The sequence below is a fragment of the Thalassophryne amazonica genome, chromosome 5 (genome assembly GCF_902500255.1).
Source record: "Thalassophryne amazonica chromosome 5, fThaAma1.1, whole genome shotgun sequence".
NCBI lineage: Eukaryota > Metazoa > Chordata > Actinopteri > Batrachoidiformes > Batrachoididae > Thalassophryne > Thalassophryne amazonica.
The window spans coordinates 86,178,739-86,202,464 of record NC_047107.1 but is presented as its reverse complement, the minus strand read 5'-3'; the positions used below and the strand labels follow the sequence as shown (position 1 = coordinate 86,202,464).

The following is a 23,726-nucleotide window of genomic DNA, read 5'->3' as shown; positions in this document are numbered from 1 at the left end:
TTAGTAAAAAAAAAAAAAAAAAAAAAAAAAAAAAAAAAAAAGTAGAAAAGGGGGTGTTCACAATAATAGTAGTGTGGCATTCAGTCAGTGAGTTTGTCAATTTTGTGGAACAAACGGGTGTGAATCAGGTGTCCCCTATGTAAGGATGAAGCCAGCACCTGTTGAACATGCTTTTCTCTTTGAAAGCCTGAGGAAAATGGGACGTTCAAGACATTGTTCAGAAGAACAGCGTAGTTTGATTAAAAAGTTGATTGGAGAGGGGAAAACTTATACGCAGGTGCAAAAAATTATAGGCTTTTCATCTACAATGATCTCCAATGGTTTAAAATGGACAAAAAAAAAAAGACGCATGGAAGAAAATGGAAAACAACCATCAAAATGGATAGAAGAATAACCAGAATGGCAAAGACTCACCCATTGATCAGCTCCAGGATGATCAAAGACAGTCTGGAGTTACCTGTAAGTGCTGTGACAGTCTGGAGTTACCTGTGTGAAGCTAATTTATTTGCAAGAATCCCCCGCAAAGTCCCTCTGTTAAATAAAAGACATGTGCAGAAGAGGTTACAATTTGCCAAAGAACACATCAACTGGTCTAAAGAGAAATGGAGGAATATTGTGGACTGATGAGAGTAAAATTGTTCTTTTTGGGTCCAAGGACCACAGACAGTTTGTGAAACAACCCCCAAACTCTGAGTTCAAGCCTCAGTTCACAGTGAAGACAGTGACTTAGAATGATTAAGAGGTTTTACATTGTCATCTGACAGTTAATAATCACATTATTAGTGTGAAGTTCGCTGATCCACAGCAGGATTGTTTTCCACTGGCGCGGCTCCACCTGAAGCCCGAGGCGTCAGTGCAGTTCCACCGGCGCGGCTTCACCGAGGCCCGAGGCGTCAGCGCGGAGTTATCTGACCATGGGTCCGAAGAAGGCACTGACGGCGGAGGAGAGAGACGATATCAAGAAGTCCCTGGACTTTTTGTCTGAGGAAATCTCTGTTGTTAAAATGCAGCAGAAATCCATTATGGAGCTGGTGGAAGAAGGGAAGGCTCTTCGGATCCAGAATGCTGAGAAAGACCGGTGTCTGGTGTACCTGGAGAACCGTGTTGCGGAGTTGGAACAGTACACAAGGATGAACGACGTTATTATTACAGGACTTCATTAAACCTCGATCCTACGCACGGGCGGTGTCAGAAGACAGCGGAGGGGAGGCCAGCGAGCAGGAGGCCAGCTCAGTGGAACAACAGGTGGCTGACTTCCTGCAATCTAAAGGTATTCAAATGGACTGTAATAACATTGAAGCGTGCCACCCCCTGCCCAGGAGAGAGGATGGAGACAAGCGAGCAGTTATGAGGTTTGTCAACAGAAAACATAAAATGGCATTGTTAAAACAGGGACGGAAACTTAAAGGAACAAACGTATTCATCAATGAACATCTGACCAAAAGAAACGCAGACATCGCCAGTAAAGCTCGTTTCTTAAAAAAGCAGGGAAAAATTCAACAGACATGGACATCCAACTGCAAAACATTTATCAAATTGAATGGAACACCAGAACAAGCGAAGGTTATGGTAATCAGGAACATCGAGGATCTGGACAAATACGACCAATAAGGTATGAGGACACAAACACATCACAACACCATGACACAGACCAGAGGAACCTATTCATCTACTACATCATCTACATCTGGAGACAAGAAGGATATAACTCAAAGGATTGCTGATCATGGAAAAGTAGAACTGAGAACATTTAAATACACAGACCACAATGTACTGGACTTGGAGCACGATATAGACCCGGACAATAATTTCTTCTCAAATATCAATGACAGTTGTTGCTATTATACAGATGAACAGTTTAATCGGATCATTAAAACGGATAACAAATTATCAATAATCCATTTCAACAGCAGAAGTCTATATGCAAACTTTAACAACATTAAAGAATATTTAAGTCAATTTAAAAAATATTTAACATAATTGCTATATCAGAAACATGGATCAATGAAGATAAAGGAATGGATTTTGAACTGGATGGATATGAATTTAATTGTGTAAACAAAGAATAAGAGTGGAGGAGGAGTGGCTGTGTATGTGGATAAGAACATGGATTATAAAATAGTAGACAATATGACAACTGTGATCGATAACTTATTAGAATGTATAACTATTGAAATATGTGAAGAAAAAAGCAAAAATGTATTAGTCAGCTGTATATAGAGAGCACCAGGATCTAGTATTGAAACATTCACTGACTGTATGGGAAAAATGTTCTCAAAAACTAATCAAAAAACTGTGTTCATTTGTGGTGACTTAAATATTGATCTGCTCAACCCAAATAAGCATAAAATAACAGATGAATTTATCAGTATAATGTACAGTATGAGTTTATATCCAAAAATCACCAGGCCAAGCAGAATTACATCCCATAGTGCTACCTTAATTGATAATATATTCAGCAATGATATTGAGAATAACACTGTGAGTGGATTATTAATCAATGACATTAGTGATCATCTACCAGTTTTCATCGTTTATAATAGAAACCATCGGCGGAATCAGCCAGAGGAGAAAATAAAATACAGGCGAGTGCAGACAGAGGAAAACATGAACACACTAAAGAAGGATTTACAGGAGCAAAACTGGGAAAAGGTATACAGTGAAAGTGATGTTGATAGTGCATATGAAACTTTTTACAAATATTTACATCATTATATGATAAAAAAATGTCCAATTAAACAAGACTACAGAAAACAAAAAATCCAAGATCGACCATGGATGACGAAAGGGTTACGAAATGCATGTAATAAGAAAAATACACTGTATAGAGAATTCATAAAACTAAAGACTAAAGAGGCAGAAAATAGATATAATAAATACAAAAATAGATTAACTAATATTATACGGGTATGTAGGAAGGAATATTATAGTAACATATTATATAATAACAAAAACAATATTAAAGGAATATGGGATATATTAAATAGCATTATCAAAAATGGTAATAAAAAAACAGAGTTACCCTCAGTATTTCATTGATAATAATGTCAAGAAGGAAAATAAGGATGAGGTAGTCAACGGTTTTAATAATTTTTTTGTAAATATTGGACCAAGCTTGGCAGAAAAAATTCCCAATTCCCAACCTGAGGATTGGGATAATAATCTCATAGAAAGAAATCCCTGTTCAGTGTTCCTCACAGCAGTGGATGGAAAAGAAATTATAGACATTGTGAATAATTGTAAATATAAAACATCTACTGATTTAAATGAAATTGATATGGTGGTGGTAAAACAGGTCATTGAATGGATTGTAGAACCATTAACATACATCTGTAATTTATCATTTCAAACCGGTAAATTTCCCAATCAGATGAAAATAGCTAAGGTTGTGCCGCTGTATAAGACTGGGGATAGACACCACTTCACAAATTATAGACCTGTTTCTTTGCTTCCACAATTTTCCAAATTATTAGAAAAGTTATTCAATAATAGATTAGACAAATTCATAAATAAACATAAATTACTTACTGATAGTCAATATGGATTCAGAGCACATAGTTCAACATCACTTGTATTAATAGAATCAGTTGAGGAGATTACAAACGCCATAGACCACAAATTACATTCAGTTGGAATATTTATAGACCGTAAAAAGGCTTTTGATACAATCAGTCATGACATATTAATCAGTAAACTTGAACAGTATGGGATTAGGGGGTTGGTGTTGCACTGGGTGAGAAGCTACTTAAGTATCAGAAAACAGTTTGTGAAGTTGGGGGAATATACATCATCATGCTTGGACAATGCTTGTGGCATCCCACAGGGGTCAGTATTGGGTCCAAAACTGTTTCTAATTTATATAAATGATATTGTCAATGTTTCCAAAATATTAAAATTAGTATTATTTGCAGATGACACAAGCATTTTTTGTTCAGGGGGGGATTTGCAGCAGTTACTGAGGAGGATCAGTATAGAAATGGGAAAATTGAAAATATGGTTTGACAGAAACAAATTATCATTAAACTTAAGTAAAACAAAATACATGTTATTTGGCTATTGTAATACAGACATACAGGTTCAGTTACAAGTCGAGGGGGTAGATATTGAAAGGGTACATGAAAATAAGTTTCTGGGGGTGATAATAGATAAGATAAACTGGAAGACATATAAAACATATACAAAGTAAACTGTCAAGAAGCATTTCAGTTCTAAACAAAGCGAAACATATTCTGGACCACAACTCACTCCGCATTCTTAACTGCTCACTGGTTTTACCATATTTACAGTACTGTGCAGAGGTATGGGGTAATACTTATAAAGGTACAACACAATCACTATCAGTAATGCAGAAAAGAGCTATAAGAATTATTCATAATACTGGCTATAGAGATCATACAAATCCACTATTTTTACAATCCAAATTCTTAAAATTCACAGACTTGCTTCATTTTCAAACAGTACAAATCATGTATAAAGCAATAAACAATTTACTTCCAGCAAATATTAAAAAATATGTCTTTTAACAGATCAGGGGATTGCAGTCTGAGGGGGAAATTTAATTTAAAGCATCAGTGGGCACGAACAACATTAAAAGGTTTCTGTATTTCTGTCTGTGGGGTGAGGATGTGGAACAGATTGGAAGTGGGGCTCAAGCAATGTCCAAGCATGAACCAGTTCAAACAGCGGTACAAAAATATGTTTTTTCTAGGTATAGGGAGGAGGAAGGGTAATGAGGGTTAGGGTGTTTTTGTTTTTTACTTCAGCTTGTAAATATACAATATTTTGTATGTAAGTAGGTATGTGTAGGTGTATATTTATGTTTGTATGTATATATATATATATATATATATATGTATATGTATATGTATATATATATATATATATATATATGTATATGTATATGTATATATATATATATATATATGTATATGTATATATAATGTGTGTGTGTGTGTATATACACTCAACAAAAATATAAACGCAACACTTTTGGTTTTGCTCCCATTTTGTATGAGATGAACTCAAAGATCTAAAACTTTTTCCACATACACAATATCACCATTTCCCTCAAATATTGTTCACAAACCAGTCTAAATCTGTGATAGTGAGCACTTCTCCTTTGCTGAGATAATCCATCCCACCTCACAGGTGTGCCATATCAAGATGCTGATTAGACACCATGATTAGTGCACAGGTGTGCCTTAGACTGTCCACAATAAAAGGCCACTCTGAAAGGTGCAGTTTTGTTTTATTGGGGGGTGGGGGGGGGATACCAGTCAGTATCTGGTGTGACCACCATTTGCCTCATGCAGTGCAACACATCTCCTTCACATAGAGTTGATCAGGTTGTCAATTGTTGCCTGTGGAATGTTGGTCCACTCCTCTTCAATGGCTGTGCGAAGTTGCTGGATATTGGCAGGAACTGGTACACGCTGTCGTATACGCCGGTCCAGAGCATCCCAAACATGCTCAATGGGTGACATGTCCAGTGAGTATGCCGGCCATGCAAGAACTGGGACATTTTCAGCTTCCAAGAATTGTGTACAGATCATTGCAACATGGGGCAGTGCATTATCCTGCTGCAACATGAGGTGATGTTCTTGGATGTATGGCACAACAATGGGCCTCAGGATCTCGTCACGCTATCTCTGTGCATTCAAAATGCCATCAATAAAATGCACCTGTGTTCTTCGTCCATAACAGATGCCTGCCCATACCATAACCCCACCGCCACCATGGGCCACTCGATCCACAATATTGACATCAGAAAACTGCTCACCCACACGATGTCACACATGCTGTCTGCCATCTGCCCTGGACAGTGTGAACCGGGATTCATCCGTGAAGAGAACACCTCTCCAACGTGCCAAACACCAGCGAATGTGAGCATTTGCCCACTCAAGTCGGTTACGACGACGAACTGGAGTCAGGTCGAGACCCCGATGAGGACAACGAGCATGCAGATGAGCTTCCCTGAGACGATTTCTGACAGTTTGTGCAGAAATTCTTTGGTTATGCAAACCGATTGTTTCAGCAGCTGTCCGAGTGGCTGGTCTCAGACGATCTTGGAGGTGAACATGCTGGATGTGGAGGTCCTGGGCTGGTGTGGTTACACGTGGTCTGCGGTTGTGAGGCTGGTTGGATGTACTGCCAAATTCTCTGAAACGCCTTTGGAGACGGCTTATGGTAGAGACATGAACATTCAATACACGAGCAACAGCTCTGGTTGACATTCCTGCTGTCAGCATGCCAATTGCACGCTCCCTCAAATCTTGCGACATCTGTGGCATTGTGCTGTGTGATAAAACTGCACCTTTCAGAGTGGCCTTTTATTGTGGGCAGTCTAAGGCACACCTGTGCACTAATCATGGTGTCTAATCAGCATCTTGGTATGGCACACCTGTGAGGTGGGATGGATTATCTCAGCAAAGGAGAAGTGCTCACTATCACAGATTTAGACTGGTTTGTGAACAATATTTGAGGGAAATGGTGATATTGTGTATGTGGAAAAAGTTTTAGATCTTTGAGTTCATCTCATACAAAATGGGAGCAAAACCAAAAGTGTTACATTTATATTTTTGTTGAGTATATGTATGTATATGTGTATATGTATGTGTATGTATATGTGTATATATGTATATGTGTATGTATATATGTATGTGTGTATATCGGTTTAGGTGTGTAGGAATCTATGTGTATATGTGGCAAAGGGTATTACTGGTTGTGGGGAAGAAGGGGTAGGGATAAATAAGCTGATGCTTCACCCTACCCCTTTTCGGACATGTTGGGTACACAGTAGGAACTTTTTTGTTGTTGTTTTCACTGATCTATCTTGTATTTGTTGTTGTATCAAATGTTCGAAATAAACAGTTTTCATTCATTCATTCATTCGTTCATTCAAGCATGGTGGTGCAAGCATCATGATATGGGCATGTTTCTCCTACTATGGTGTTGGGCCTATATATCGCATACCAGGTATCATAGATCAGTTTGGATATGTCAAAATACTTGAAGAGGTCATGTTGCCTTATGCTGAAGAGGACATGCCCTTGAAATGGGTGTTTCAACAAAACAATGACCCCAAGCACACTAGTAAACGAGCAAAATCTTGGTTCCAAACCAACAAAATTAATGCCTCGCAGATGTGAAGAAATCATGAAAAACTGTTATACAATTAAATACTAGTTTAGTGATTCACAGGATTGCTAAAAAAGCAGTTTGAACATAATAGTTTTGAGTTTTTAGCATCAACAGCAGATGCTACTATTATTGTGAACACCCCCTTTTCTACTTTTTTTTTTTTTTTTTACTAATAGCCCAATCTCATAACATTAAGAGTGTGCATATCATGAATGCTTGGTCTTGTTGGATTTGTGAGAATCTACTGAATCTACTGGTACCTTGTTTCCCATGTAACAATAAGAAATATACTCAAAACCTAGATTAATCTTTTTAGTCACATAGCGCTACTATTATTCTGAACACTACTGTACCTTTCAGCATTGATGGTGCCATCACAGATGTGTAAGTTCCCCATGCCATGGGCACTAACACACCCCCACACCATCACAGATGCTGGCTTTTGAACTTTGTGCTGGTAACAATCTGGATGGTCCTTCTTCTCTTTTGTCCGGAGGACGCAACGTCTATGATTTCCAAAAACAATTTGAAACATGGACTCATCAGACCACAGCACACTTTTCCACTTTGCGTCTGTCCATTTCAGATGAGCTCAGGCCCAGAGAAGAGGGTGGCGTTTCTGGATGTTGTTGATGTATGGCTTTCACTTTGCATGGTAGAGTTTTAACTTGCACTTGAGATGTAGCGACGATCTGTGTTAACTGACCGTGGTTTTCTGAAGTGTTCCTGAGCCCACACGGTAAGATCCTTTACACCAGGGGTGCCCAACTTTTAAAGTTGACAATATATCGAGATCTCCAAGATATATTGAACGCCATAGCGTAGCCACAATATATTGTGCACCAATATAATGACACAATTTTCTGGCAAGTTTTAACAATAATAATGCATCATTGAAGTAAATGTGCATGGTGAAAAATGATGAGCACAAGTAGGCCTAGGACTGGCCTCAAGTTGGAAAAGTTGTTCCCTACCTTAGTGAGACTTCTGGCCTCGAGGGGAGGAAGCTGGTCTCTCATAGTCCAGACAGTAAGAGCTCAGAGCCAGCCGTAAGCAGGCACTCTCTTTATGCATTAGAGTCCAGATTTCGACATTCATGTCAGGTGTTGATCTGGATTTGAGCTCAGTGTCATATTTTAGTGTGTGAGGATCCAGGTTGAAGAGTGATGTCACTTTGGACGATATACAGTCCACATCTATATTTCCCCACATCGAAAACAGAGAAAAGTGACAACAGGCTCTTTGGATGCAAAGTCAGTAAAGCGTCTGTCAAATTCTGACAAGATGCTCTGCACATGATCATCATAACGTGCACCCTGAGGCTCCACAGTCTTTGTCCTGGTGCTTAAGTTCTGTGTCCATGTGTGGAAAGTTCTGCAGGTCACACTGTTGCAACCTGCTTGATAGCACATGTAATTTGCTTTTAAACTTGCTCTCAAATTCAAAAGGTGTGCATATTCAGCATGGTTTGAACGTTTCAGAAATTCTTTAATTTCAGGTAAGACCATTCCAGAAATTTATCTCTGCTGAGCCACCTAACGTCTGTGTGCAAAAGATGTGTGTCTCCTCCAACTGTGAACAGAATAAATGTGTCCTCAGACTCCTGGCCCGAACAGAAGACTGCAATCTTGTTCACCAGATTCATCACTCTTCATATTTTTGGACCATTGTACTGCTCACCGACTTTTCATTTCCTGGACTTTTCAGGCAAGCAGAGGGGATTTAGCTGGGTTAGCATGAGAAGTTAGCATCGTATTTCTTGTGAATCATCTGAAATGCCGCTCCAAATTCCCTTTCTTCAGTAAAGGCTATTTTACGTTACAGAAAAGACAGATGGAGTTGCCATGTGAATAACTGAAAAAATAATCCAGGATGAAAATTAGAATTTTTCGTTTCTTATCCTTCACCATAGAAGAAGAGATGGTGTGTAATTGCAGCCGGCATCCTTATTGGTGCATTGCTGCTACCTGCTGCATCAGTCTGTTATAGCAGCACTACATCTTCTCGAGTCCAGTGACAGATTTTTTTATTTTTTTCATGCTGTCAACTGGATCTCGGCCCGCGATCGATCGACTGGTTGGGCACGCCAGCTTTACACAATGATGTTGGTTTTTAATGCAGTGTCGCCTGAGGGATCAAAGGTCACGGGCATTCAATGTTGGTTTTGGCCTTGCCACTTACGTGAAGAAAGTTCTCCAGATTCTTTGAATCTTCTGATTATATTATGGACTGTTGATGATGGAATCCCTAAATTCCTTGCAATTGAACGTTGAGAAACATTGTTCTTAAACCGCTAGACTATTTTTTTCACGCAGTTGTTCACAAAGTGGTGATCCTCGCCCCATCTTTGCTTGTGAACTGCTGAGCCATTTAGGGATGGTCCTTTTATACCCAATCATGACACTCACCTGTTTCCAGTTATGTGTTCTTTGAGCATTCATCAACTTTCCCAGTCTTTTGTTGCCCCGTCCCAACTTTTTTTGAATTGTGTTGCAGGCATCTATTTCAAAATGAGCAAATATTTGCACAAAAACAACAAAGTCTATCAGTTGGAACATTAAATATCTTGTCTTTGTGATGTATTCAGTTGAATATATGGTGACGAGGATTTTCAAATCGTATTCTGTTTTTATTTACATTTTACACAATGTCCCAACTCCATTGGAATTGGGGTTGTGTGTCTCTCTGTGTGTGTGTGTGTGTGTGTGTGTGTGTGTGTGTGTGTGTGTGTGTGTGTATATATATATATATATATATATATATATATATATATATATATATATATATATATATATATATATATATATATATATATATATATATATGTGTGTGTGTATATAATCAATAAAGTCTTTGAATTCCTTCTGCAGGTTGGTGTTATTGATTTTTCAATGTACCTTAAAGATGGCGGGCACAGTAGTAAGAGTGCAGAAGGGTAAGTGGAGCTCTGGCTGATTTTCACATTTGTCTTACAATATTGCACAATAACACTTTTCATGAATAAATTTAAGATGAGCTGGTATTTGAAATTGCATTTTAAAAACATGTAATTCTAATCTTAGCATTTTCTTTGCATTACAGTGCCATCTGTTTGTGTGATTTTACTGGGTGGGGAATTAGCTTTTTTCTTGAAGTTCACATTCTGTTACGCCCCCTAATTGTCATTTTGTAAAAAAAAAAAAAAAAAAAACCTCGTCTAATTTGCTGAAACAAACCTGATATATGAATAACTATTTTTCATGATTTCACAGAAAAAAAACTCTCTGGTTATTCTGTCTATCTTTTCCTTCAGTTACATAATTGTGGAACTGTTATTTTTAATTGAAAACTTCATGTTGATACATTTTTCCTCTTGCAGTGACGGCCAGATCACAGCGATTCTCGATCAGAAGAATTATGTGGAGGAGCTGAACAGACACTTAAGGTACCAAATGATGAACTAGCTTCACTCTGTTCATATCAGCCTAAAGATAAATGAATTTATGCTTGTTTGCAGTGCATCAGTAAATAACCTTCAGGCCAAGGTGGATGCTCTGGAGAAATCCAACACAAAACTAACAGAAGAAGTGAGTCTGGCAGATTACTTTGTGCTTTTCATGTTTGCTGGGATTTTTTTTTTTTAAGTGTTTATGTTCATGTCCACAGCTTGCAGTGGCAAATAATCGGATCATCACCTTACAAGAAGATGTGGAAAGGGTAAAAGAGGAAAGCGGTTATCAGCAGGAGTCCAGTAGAAAGGTTGACGCCTCATTGCCTTAATTTACCTCAATAGAATTAAACTGTCAACATGATTGTTCTTGCATGCAGTTTTTCAACAGATTTTGGGTAATTTGGGGGCGCTGAATCTGAATCTGGTGCTAGTTTTTGCCAATCACATCACATTTTTGAAATATGAAAACATATTTCTGATATCAGGTATTAAAGCAAAAGCTGCAGTCTCGCACACTTCTTTGGTGCCATAAATGATATTATAGCTCTTTGTTCAAATTTTTTGAACCTGGTTTAAAAACTATGCTTTTGAAGCTGCTTTTGTGCATGATTAGTGGCGTCAAATTTGAGAGTGAATGAGCAACTTTTGCGTCATCCATGAATACGTAACATGCAGAATGCAAATGAATGTGATAGAGCAAATCTCAGCTGAGATTCAGATTCAGCACCCCAAAATTACCCTAAATCAGTTCTCAAAGTCCATGCAAGAAATTTTTGTTGTTGTTGTTGACCAGTATTGTTTAATAATATTTTGAGCATATCATAATTCTTTTTATTGCTGCTCATTTTGGATGTTTGAGCCCAGAACAGTTCATTAGCATACACATGAGTTTTGCTGGACTACTTTGAGTTTGTCAAGTCCATTGTTGGGCACGCTACTTAAAAAATGTAATTAGTTACTAGCATGTTGCCCATGGGGTTCCACGGGCTGTAGATTGGGTAGTGTTTATAAAATAGGTAGCTAACATTTTTCAAGGGTGGTAATAATTTAAGCAAAGCTTGTATAATGAGTTGGAATGGTGTGTGAGTCCAGAATGTTTTTAGAACCTTAGACCACAACGGGAACTAAACCGTTTTATTTCTTGGTAATTATGTAATTTTTTTTAATGTTATTTTACAGTCTTAATGTATTTAGGAATTGTTTTTTATTATTACTTCTATTTTGTCATTTGATTTTTTTAAATGGACCACAATGGAAATAAGTGTTTTCACTTTCTTTTGCCATCCATGAATTTTAACAGATTTACAATTATATTATGTACTTACATTGAACTGCTAAATAAAATCACGCATGCACGCGTTCATGCTTTTAATATAAAGATGGTTTACCACCCCCTGCTGGAATGTCGTGTTAGTCCAGAATGGAATTAGCAACATTAGCTGATATCCATAGTTTCTCCAAAAATATTAGTCCTATCAAGGTTCCCTTTTGGCACAGTTCATCCTTGACCCACAATATATAAGCATACCAAACGAAAGGTGTAAGCTGTCCCCAGTCGCACGCACGCAGCTGTCTGCATTCTGTTGCAAGCAGGTGCTTATTATTTTTACACATGCACAAACAGAGACTGTGGCAGAAGACATCAAAAGCAATATTCTTCACTCATGGTAACGTCAACATGACACTTAACTAAACTGACTAAACCAGTTGAAGTCCAAAAACACAATAAATCAGTAACACTAACAACACTGCTAAACTAACATGCACAGTGTCCATTGTTTACTGGTTAGCTAAAATTGCTAATTTCTCTAAAATATTACTCCTATCAACTTTCCATTTTCGCAGCATTCATCTTTGACCCAAAATACATAAGCATACCAAACAGCAAATGTCAGCTCTCCCCGGTCTCTGCATGATCAAAGTCATACACACACATGCACGCACACAGAGACTACTTAGCTATTATAATATAGATGGGGAAATGAACCGATTGTCTGTCTGGATGATCGCCATCCAGGACCCAAGGGAGTTCCATAGTGTTTTGGATGTGGTAAAGCGCGCCACCAGTGCATGCTCCTAGACTTGACTTATAGAATTATGATGCTATAATTTTAATGGCATCAATATAATGGCAGGCCAGTGCTTATGAATGAGCAGCGTGTTGGACATTTGTGAACTTGCTCACAGAGTTCCAATTTAAATTGTTTTAATATGATATTCAGGAATGTTGGCATGTGCTGCACACTGTCATTGTATGAAAGAAAAAATTTTAAAACTTTTTATCACTTCTTATTCAGTGTTAAAGGACTGATCAGATTGGGGGCTTGGGTGATGTCATAATGTCAATGCCCTTGTTTGCTTTTTAGTTTCAGTGTCTGTCGCTCAGTTTTGGGGAGAAACAAAAGCATGGTTTGTTTGTTGTCTTCAGGGACAAAGAAGCGACTCGGCATCAGATGGACAAGCACTGTGTGAAACACGCAAGCAGTTAAAAGAGGAAATCCTGCTTCGATTGGTGCGTTTCAGACTTTGTGTAATCTTCTGTAACTCTGTTTATTTTTGTCATCACAAGTTTTGCTTCTTTTATAAAGTTCTCTAAGGCTGCTTTTACACATAACGACAACAAGTCAGAAATGTAAATTCATGACAGAAGATCATGAATTTGAATTGAATTTGATGATTCGTAATGCAAGTCGTCAGGTCCTAGTCCCCATTGTTCCAGATCGCTCCACAACATCCAGATGGATCCTTAGCGGACACTCCCATCATCTCCACTTGCTGCGCTTTTTTTTTTCTCTCAACGTCTTTGTAGTTGTCAAGACATTTTGCATATATGCAGGAGTTGGCCTTCAGAAATTCAACCACCTCCTCTTTCTGGACCCTGGTGATGGTTGTTACAACATGAGTGCGCTTCTTCCTCCATTGAACTGGAGGAGAAGCAGGGATGTCTGGCTGCACGTGGCAGTCTTCTGCCTCCGACTCATTCTCCCGAACATCAGGGCCAACAGCAGGAGGAACAATTGCAGGAGTGCCCGGGGGAGCATCAGCTTCAACAAGAGTATGTGGTGCAGGCCCTGGTCTAGAGTGCGACATGGTGCCACTTTGCTTCTTTGGCACACTGCAGGATGGTAAATAAACTTGATGAAATGCGGTGCAGCAGGGTTTATATCAATCATGAGCGTGCACATGTGAGAAAACAGTGATTTGTAGTGGGGCACAGTAATATATGACGCTGCGTGAAAGCGCGTGACAGTCGTGTCCATTTGAAATGACGTGTGACTGGGCTCCAAGAACCATCAAGAATACACTGTAAATGCTGTCATGCTCCATTATGGATCACCACTAATCAACACATATTGACGTGCTCAGTTGTGAACTCCTGGGCTCTGGGTTATTTGTGACATTCGTAGAAGTTTTTTTTTTTTGGCAGCCAAAAACATGCTCCACGAATATCACGTATCTCAGGAACCGACACGTGCTGTTAGGAACCCCATTAAGATGCGTTATGAATGTCACGAATGTGCCACGAATGACGGGAACATGGTATTTGTAACACATCATGCCTATGTGTAAATGCAGTATTATGTGCTTTGTTGGTCCAAACATATAATGTAACCCATCTGCAGCTTTCTGTTTAGCTGACAGGTTTACAGAATATATCGCTGGAGACAGTGATGTACGGTGAGGTTGATGGCTGGTGAGGCACTGATTTCATCACAATAACATTTACAAACCTATTAACCCCACAGAGTAGCTTATTCACTGTTTGATAGGCAGCAGTTAACGGGTTATGTATAAAATCTCAAATCAGCATTCTTTACACATACAAACTGCAGCACACAAAAAAGCACATTTAATTAAGAAAAAAAGAATGTTATTATGGACTTACTTTCACTTATAAATGAAGTCCATGTGCTGTTCCTTCTGCACAAAAGCATCGATGACTTGCTTGCAGAAATCTTCCTTCAGTTTTAAAAGTCTTTCTGTCTCAGTAGCAATCACTGCCAGGGAAGAAAGTCATCCTGTTCCGACTGTATGTTTGGAACCTTTTCTGCCTTTGAATGTGAGTGGTCAACCGCTCGTGTTTGAGACTTCTTTGTAAATTCTTCAGGTCACAATATCCCATCTGAATCCAGACATTGTCACAAGTTGAGAAAAGGAGGCAGAAAAAGGCAGTTTCTTACTGGATGTCCACACAGCCAGACTTTACGTTTGTAGAGCGGGTCTTCTGTCCCGTAATCTGAAACAAACCTTTTAGCTCTGTTGTTGGTCATCCTTTAAGTATTACCTCCTGCTTTGATTGAACATCCAGTTTAGAAAATTGTTTCAGTTTGGATATGTAATCCTCCATTCTGAAACTAAAGGCCAGGCAGGAGGAAAAAAAAAAATTAATGAACAGCTGCTCTTGTAGCTTGCTGTCACTTATTCTGCAGCTGACGAGTTGCTGCAAGAAAAATCCCTGGGATCACTAGTGCCCCCTACCATGAGGCAGGAGAACTGCATGCCTCACTTGGTGCCTTTTTGTAGCCGTTTTATAATCTCTCAGCACACGAAACACGTTACACACACACACACGTATATGGTTGACAAAAAACATTGTACATTATGTATACCAGCTAAACTATGGAATTTAAGTTCATATAACCAAACTGTTTCGCTATTTTAATGGTGACATACAGAGAGACAGTCTCACTGCATAGCATTCCAAAAGTTAGCCCAGTGATTGCACAATCCAAGGTGAGTCACGGCTGGCTGCTGCCTGACCACATGTCTCTTCTCACTATTTGAACGGCAAATGTGAAACTTCAGCAATTTCAAATAAAAAATAGTCTAAAACTGGTGACATTTTTTCTTTCCATGATGACAGGTGAGGCATAGCCTCAGCTGCCTTACTTGACCGCACATCAGTGGCTGAAGATCAGAGTCTATGTTTGGCAGTTTTGACATTGTGGGAAGGGGGCGCTTAAAAATCATCCAAATTAAATTCCCTTTTTCAAGTAAAGTGTCACTTAAATGGTAAATGGACTGCATTTATATAGCGCTTTTCCATCTGCATCAGACACTCAAAGTGCTTTACATTTATGCCTCACATTCACCCCGATGTCAGGGTGCTGCCATACAAGGTACTCGCAACGCACTGGGAGCAATAGGGGATTAAAGACTTTGCCCAAGGGCCCTTAGTGATTTTTCCAGTCAGGTGGGGATTTGAACCAAGGATCTTCTGGTCTCAAGCCCAACACCTTAGCCACTAGACCATCACCTCCCCCACTTGAAATGAAATTTTCTTGAAACAATTTCAGCTGTAGTTTTTGATTAAATTCTGTTTGAATTCAGACTTAAAGGGGGCTGATGTCGCTGAATGAATATACTAGACCTCAGCTCTGTAAAGTCGTGTTGCTGTCTGTGTGGAAGTAGCCCGGCTAAACTCTGAACTTCTTTGCGTGGTGAAGCGTGTTTCTGACGTCAGAATTGATCTCTGCAGGACGTGGAGAAAGAGTTGGAGGTGCAGATCGGAATGAAACAAGAAATGGAGTTGTCCATGAAGATGCTGGAGAAGGACATCTGTGAGAAGCAGGACGCACTGGTGGAGCTCAGACAACAGCTGGACGACCTACGCGCCATCAACCAGCAGCTCAGCCACAAGTCACAGGTGAAGCAAACGTTCAGTTCCTAGTGTCTAACACCACATGCCGTTTTTATTGGTACTGAGCCGTTACCGGTTTGGCAAAAGAATTCAGCATCCATCTGAGGTGTGAGGTGGTGCACGTCCTGTACAGAGGTAAGCTGTTCAGTCTGTTTTTAAGTCTCATCTCCAGCAGCCCGTCCTGTCTCTGTGATGTTACTGTTAACTCACAGAGAGGGCAATTGATTAGAATTAACGGGAACAGTGCAATTAAGGAAAACTACATTGCCAGGCCTAACAGTAGTTTAGAATAAAAAAAAGCCATTAGCATCAGTCAAATTATAGAAAGTGTTTTTGCTTTAAAAATTTTACTGCATTCCACATCACTAAATACTGAGACTTTTTGTTTTTTGCAGTTACAATTTTATCTTAGTCAAGCACAATTTGATTGATGATACAAGGGACTTGTCATACTCATTTGCTATGTCCTGATCAGGGGTTGCTCCCCAATTGGAGTAATTTAATATTGAGTATCTGCCAATAGCAAACCCTGATCTGATACTTATCTTCTCCTGGTGCTTACACTTACACAAAGCACAATGCAAGCACATTAATGGTAATCCAGTGTATTTGTTTGACAACTGAACAGCTCTACAATACATTAAGAAAAAAACCTGCCTCCAGTCCAAGCTGCTCCTTAATGTTTTATTTATTTTTAACTAGATTTTTATTTTTATTTTTTTTTAAATGGCTCATCAGTTCCACTTAGTGCAATACTGTAGTAGTAAAACTACAACACTAAGAGTAATATTGAATGTGTGACATTTATAAAGTGGGCCTTTTCAGAAGTCGGCTGGTGACGGGGGTTTCTGACCCCTAGTCCTTCTAGTTATGGGCCTGTACAGTGCCTGTCAGCAGGAGGAAAGCACTGGCAAGAATACGAGAAAAACCTGTGTATTCATGTTGAAAGTGCTGCCTGAACGGTGAAGTGGAGAGTAAATACGAAGCAAAGCAGAGCATAAATATGCTTTTGAAACATGTATTGTGGCTTTGCTGATGAATTAGCAGCGCTGATAGAGTGATGGCTGTTGGATCCATTGGTACTATACTGATCTATGGGACTCGTGTTGAAAATATGATGCCTAGTAATCAAAAATACCTCTGTCAGGTACAGTTCTGATTTCTATGATCGGTTGTGCATCCCTCAGTCTTCTTATAGTGGACACTGAGACACGGTGAATCACGGGGCACAGTGAATCAGTAGTTATATCTGCAAAACTGCATATATATTTGCAGCAGTTTTGCCATTTTTTTTTTTATGCATAAAGACGTCCCCCTTATAAATTAGTGTTTTATTTTTGGATACATTAAGGGTAAAACTAATTGGCAAGTGAAGTCAGTTTTTTTTTTTGCCTACCAAAAGTAAATTTTGTGGATGTCAGTCTCTTTGTATTTTTTTCTCACAACGGAGGAAAGGTGGCCCAAAAATTATTAGTTAGAAGACTACCCCGTCCAACTGATGAGCATGTGTTATGTCTTCTCCAGACTATCACCTATTTGATAAGATGACTCGTGTGTCACATGCACCCGAGGGCAGTGAATCGGGGCACAGTGACTCAGTCTAGAAAGTGATTTACTAACCCCCTATAATTTGTGTATATAAACAACTGTTTTCACATTTGAACAGAAATTCTGACAGTTGTATTTATAATAGTTTCTAAAGGACTCATATCACTATATCAGACACTCACACATTACATAGCTGGTTTGCTGGATTATTGTTTGTATATGCATCAGCATATATTTAATAATTTTGAAGAAATCTTTATAATCATATGTTTTTTCATTATATTCTAAGTTGATTCACTGTGCCCCATGAATTAGTGTCAGGGGCACAGTGAACAAAAAATTTTAATATCAATTTTAAACACCTTTAACTTACACTTGGGGAGACATAAATAACACAGCCTTATAAACAATAACTTACTGTATTAAATCCACAATAGAATGACCTAAACCTATGCATAATGTGTTTATGTTGCCACAAAACAACATTTCTGATCCACTGTGCCCCGGCTTCCCCGACATGTGCTTCAAAATTCTGGAGAACAATAAGGTTATAATGCTACAGAAGTCCTGTATTTTAACATGTTTTTTAAAATATTTCAGTTTAAACCTTTTGTGATGAGTTCACAAATATTTGAGTCTTGTACATGGTGTGTACAATTTAAAAAAATTCTGACTTGACATTAAATGAATTTTCAGTTTGTCTGTCAAATCTTTCTCAGAGCTCAGAGGCCAGCTCTAGACAGAAGAGTGAAGCCATCATTCGCTTGGAGGAGAAGATAAACCTGATGACTGTGACCGTAAAACAGCTGGAGACCAGGTGAGAACAGTTTACCCGCAGCCACAGAGCCCACACCGATATATTATACCTGCAGTACTAAATCTTCTTCTTGTCCTGTTTCTTTTTTTCCTCTCCCCATTTTCACTACCATTATTATTTTATTTAAATTTTTTACATCATTTTGGTTATCTTTTCTTTTGAATTGCTCACATAGTGACAAACATTTGGTGAAACAGGCCAGAAACCTGAACTCTGCTGCAGGGAAGCTGCTCCAGCTGCAGCAGTAGTCCAGATTTCAAATACAAACTTCCAACCTCACCTAATATAGACATAACCAAGCATAGGAGGACCTTATCTTTTTTTTTGTTTTGTATGACGCTCCTTTGTTGTGGAGAATCAAAGCTCCCGCATCAGATTTGAGTAGTGTGGACTGAGTGGACCGTGCTAGCAAACCTTTTCCTTGTGTTCTTTGACAAGCGTGTTTTGCCGCTCCGGTTTACTTTGGTTTTGTGACCATTTCTGAATTGCTGTTTGGCGAAGGTAAGCTGAGTAACAGACTCGTTTTGAACGCGTTGACATGCAGTGCACTATAATGTTAACCTAAAGTGATCCACTGCTACCAGAGATGATGCTTAAATATTTCTGACAAAGTGAAGCTGACAATAAAAATTACAGATGCTGAAATAATCTTTATAAGGTGTGATATCCCCCCTCAAAAATGCTTTTTTTTCATGTATTTCACATTGTCGTTGCCAGGAAAGGAGCGAGACAAACGGCAAAATTAATTTAGAGTTGTATGTGGAAATACCATTTGTGTAAACTGTAGTAAAACCTAGGCTAATAAACAGTAAACAAACGTAGATGGCTTAGTCTTCTTTCACTAAAGTTTCTGTTCTTGTTGGGTCTCTCTCTCTCTCTCTCTCTCTCATATTCATGCTGCTTTCCAACCAAGTTTCTTCCTGTTAAATTTTCATTTTACCATGAGTTTATGTGACCCCCTCCGCACCAGATACAAACAGGCAGAGCGAGAGAGGGATCTGGCTTTAGAGGCCACCCGCCTCTTCAAACAGGACTTTGGAGACAAAATCAACAGTCTGCAGATGGAGGTGGAGCAGCTGAGGAAACAGAGGTAAAGATCCAAAAACACTTCATCTGAACTCTGCAAATTTACTTTAGCATTAATCAGATCAAATCAATTTTATTTATATAGTGCCAAATCACAACAAACAGTTGCCCCAAGGCGCTTTATATTGTAAGGCAAAAGCCATACAATAATTACAGAAAAACCCCAACGGTCAAAACGACCCCCTGTGAGCAAGCACTTGGCGACAGTGGGAAGGAAAAACTCCCTTTTAACAGGAAGAAACCTCCAGCAGAACCAGGCTCAGGGAGGGGCAGTCTTCTGCTGGGACTGGTTGGGGCTGAGGGGATAGAATCAGGAAAAAGACATGCTGTGGAAGAGAGCAGAGATCAATCACTAATGATTAAATGCAGAGTGGTGCATACAGAGCAAAAAGAGAAAGAAACACTCAGTGCATCATGGGAACCCCCCAGCAGTCTGTCTATAGCAGCATAACTAAGGGATGGTTCAGGGTCACCCGATCCAGCCCTAACTATAAGCTTTAGCAAAAAGAAAAGTTTTAAGCCTAATCTTAAAAGTAGAGAGGGTGTCTGTCTCCCTGATCTGAATTGGGAGCTGGTTCCACAGGAGAGGAGCCTGAAAGCTGAAGGCTCTGCCTCCCATTCTACTCTTAAAAACCCTAGGAACTACAAGTAAGCCTGCAGTCTGAGAGCGAAGCGCTCTATTGGGGTGATATGGTACTATGAGGTCCCTAAGATAAGATGGGACCTGATTATTCAAACCTTATAAGTAAGAAGAATTTTAAATTGTATTCTAAAATTAACAGGAAGCCAATGAAGAGAGGCCAATATGGGTGAAATATGCTCTCTCCTTCTAGTCCCCGTCAGTACTCTAGCGGCAGCATTTTGAATTAACTGAAGGCTTTTCAGGGAACTTTTAGGACAACCTGATAATAATGAATTACAATAGTCCAGCCTAGAGGAAATAAATGCATGAATTAGTTTTTCAGCATCACTCTGAGACAAGACCTTTCTAATTTTAGAGATATTGCGCAAATGCAAAAAAGCAGTCCTACATATGTCATGGCATCCATTAGTGGATGCCATGACTGTTTTCCAAAAGTGATGCTTCATTTCCTGCAGAAAGCTGCAACAAAGATGTTAATAATTTATTGTGTTCTATATAATTGGCTTTACTGATTAGAAGAAACATATTTAATGATCTTGTGCCACAGAGCTGCAGTATGCTAATATTCCTTTTCAGTCGCCGTGATTCTCAGACTTGCCACATTCTGGAAAGATGTTCCACAAAGCCACAGCAATAAATAAAGCCTCTTATTGTAGATGAATACCCCAAAAAACTGTGTGTAAAGAAATGTTTAAAATAAAGACAGATAGAAATGGAGTGACTATATCTTTTAAGATAGATGTAGTTAATGAGTACCAAACGGGGCACAGTTAAACACGACATCAAGAAATAATTCTGTGAACCTATGCCGTCAGTAGAACTCCTGAAAGTAGTCATCTATCTGCTGCAGCCATGTGACACATTGGAGTTAGCCTTCTCTAACCACAGGCTCCTCAACACTGAGGCCCATGTGCGCTGGATCATGCACAGGGAAACGCGCCACATGGCCAAAATGATGTAGCTGATGCTCCCTCACCATGCAAGTGGTGCTTCTCCTCGGAGTCTTGCTAAGTACGCAGTGGTACCCAAGGGTCCTCTGAAGAGACCTAGTACCACAGACATCATCACTGGTTAATGCCTCTCATAACCATACAGTAAGACAGGAAGTAACAAGATACGTGAGAGTTGGATCTTCATTCTCCTGCAAATGTATCGGCATCGCTACACAGCTCTTATCAGGAATCCCATGGTTCCGTAAGCTCCTTCCAGGTGTCTCTCCACCTACAAGGTTCAGGACCCTGAGTTACCAAGGTCACTGCAGAGATGAGTGAATGTTGCTACAAGGTTTCATCACATACATTTCTGATGGCTGAAGTCCAGGAAGTCCTTGAAAGTCTAGATCTTAGTTTTTATTCCTGATACTTGCCTAAAACGCGGGACTTTGTCAGTCAAATGGTGCATTAGGTTAAGTAATCTGTACAGTAACTGGGTTTTGGTTTGTTCTTTTAGGTCATTTTTGGAGATGGAACTGAGGAAGACAAAAGAGCATTATACCAGTGCTTTGTCTCGACCGTATAGCCGCCCTCAGAAGGAAACCAAGCCCCTGGAGGTGCCATCAAAAGTAAATCCATTATCACACGGCTGCTAAATTTGAAAACTGCACGGTAGTACACTGCTAGTCAAACGTTTGGACACACTGTTTGTCCAAACGTTTGACTGGCAATGTATATTATGCATGTCCATGTGCAGAATGTTTTCCATTATTTCTCACAGGATTCTGTGTCAGTGAAAAAGCAGAATGATCAGTTACACACAGATGACAAAGCGAGTCTGAGCTCTAGTCCGTGAGTCAATTGTATCAATTTCTTAGAAAAAAAAAATCAGTATGGGTAATTAATTATTTACAGTACCACCTTTCACCCCCTCCCCCCACCCACTATAGGTCTTTGTCGCACAGTGAAATTGAGGATGAACAGGTGAGATCCAACATACAACTGAAAAGTTTACATTTACCTTCACCTTACAGTACTGTGCAAAAGTCTTAAGCACCCCTTCTCCCCAAAGGCTATATTTTGAGTTGGAGGAAAGAATTTATTTAGAACCAAGAGACACAAAAAAAATCTGCAAAAAACTTTTCAACCAAGAAACAATGCTCAAAAAGGAGTAGTAATAAGTAATAGTAGGAATGAGTAAACACATGAATTCCTACCTATTGTGACCACAGTAAAAAGGTGAAATGTGCAAATATTATTATTCCAAAAAAAATGTGGGATTTTTCACTATTTTAAGAAACTAGTCAATTGTGAAGATGAAACAGTATTCTAAAATATTTATTTTCTGTCTGCAGAGCTTGTGCATGACAGGAGTTGCTTATCATTCAATAATAAAATGATTGTATTAACCTAATTAAATGTAACCCAGTTTTCTTAAAAAAAATAACAGACCATGAAAAATGTACAATTTTATCACGTAGAAGCAGTTGGGTATTTTGGAAGGAAAGAGTGGTCACACAATGTACTTATTTGATAATTACATTTAATTTTAATTCAAAACCTGTGTAGTATTGTACTTTTGTTTATACTCAATTGCTTAAATTTTTATTTATTTTGAATGAAGTGGTTCAGTCAAAACCATGCTGTTATTGCCTATATTGTCAAGCATCATTATAAATTAAAACACATTTGCTGGGTTCTGGTTAATTAAAATTGTTAGTGTGTGCTAAAACAATTCAGTTGTTAAGATGTAGTAACTAAAGCTTAAACTTTAGGTACAACTGGAAATACATAAATACCCACATAGTTTCAGTTAATGCATTGTATTTTTTTATTTTATGCAGGACAAGTCTGTCATAAAGTTCAGTGAGCCGTCCATGTGTTTGATGTGTGAAGAGGACGATTCCCTCCTCAGGATTAAGGTACAAAGCTGATCGAGTCAGTAAATGTTTAGTGCCCCAACTAGAAGTACTTTCCCCAAGGAACTATTTAATACTTAATACTCTACCCCCGTATTAAATATGGGGGAAAATTATAGCAATCAGCATGTCCGTCCATTTTTGCTTGTTAGCATGACATCTCAAGAACCAGTTGACCAATTATTTATATTTAGCATAAGGGTGTATTTGGGTGATCCTAACACTTTGTACTATTGATTTGTGGAGACAGAGAGGATATGGCATCTCCTGATGAGTTCTGTTAAGAAGTCCAAGTAGTATGACCTTTGTTTGATGAGAACTCACACTCACCGTCAACCGCTTATTCCAATTAAGGGTCACAGGGGCTGGAGCCAATCCCAGCAGTCATAAAGCGTGAGGCGAGGTACAGTCTGGACAGGATGCCAGTCTGTTGCAGGGCCACATAGAGACAGACAAACACATTCACACCCGCACACACACACATTCACACCCGCACACACACACACACACACACACACACACACACACACACACACACACACACAACTACAGACAATTTAAAGTTTCCAA

At 39.0% G+C, this 23,726-nt stretch overlaps 1 protein-coding gene across 5 annotated transcripts in view; it reads left to right on the top strand.

The window, feature by feature from the left end:
- Positions 1 to 23,726, top strand: part of rufy3 (RUN and FYVE domain containing 3) — a 52,184-nt gene that overhangs the window by 26,349 nt on the left and 2,109 nt on the right. For 2 of the 5 annotated variants that reach the window (XM_034170786.1, XM_034170788.1), the window contains exons 6-17: positions 10,011 to 10,075; positions 10,499 to 10,564; positions 10,637 to 10,706; positions 10,786 to 10,878; positions 12,999 to 13,082; positions 16,050 to 16,217; positions 18,479 to 18,576; positions 19,547 to 19,666; positions 21,755 to 21,866; positions 22,019 to 22,089; positions 22,188 to 22,221; positions 23,082 to 23,159. In XM_034170786.1, coding sequence (XP_034026677.1) covers positions 10,011 to 10,075; positions 10,499 to 10,564; positions 10,637 to 10,706; positions 10,786 to 10,878; positions 12,999 to 13,082; positions 16,050 to 16,217; positions 18,479 to 18,576; positions 19,547 to 19,666; positions 21,755 to 21,866; positions 22,019 to 22,089; positions 22,188 to 22,221; positions 23,082 to 23,159 — 1,059 coding nt within the window. Of the gene's footprint in view, positions 1 to 10,010; positions 10,076 to 10,498; positions 10,565 to 10,636; positions 10,707 to 10,785; positions 10,879 to 12,998; positions 13,083 to 16,049; positions 16,218 to 18,478; positions 18,577 to 18,751; positions 19,400 to 19,546; positions 19,667 to 21,754; positions 21,867 to 22,018; positions 22,090 to 22,187; positions 22,222 to 23,081; positions 23,160 to 23,726 lie in introns of those variants that run through there. The other 3 variants (XM_034170787.1, XM_034170789.1, XM_034170790.1) reach the window with 3 other exon arrangements.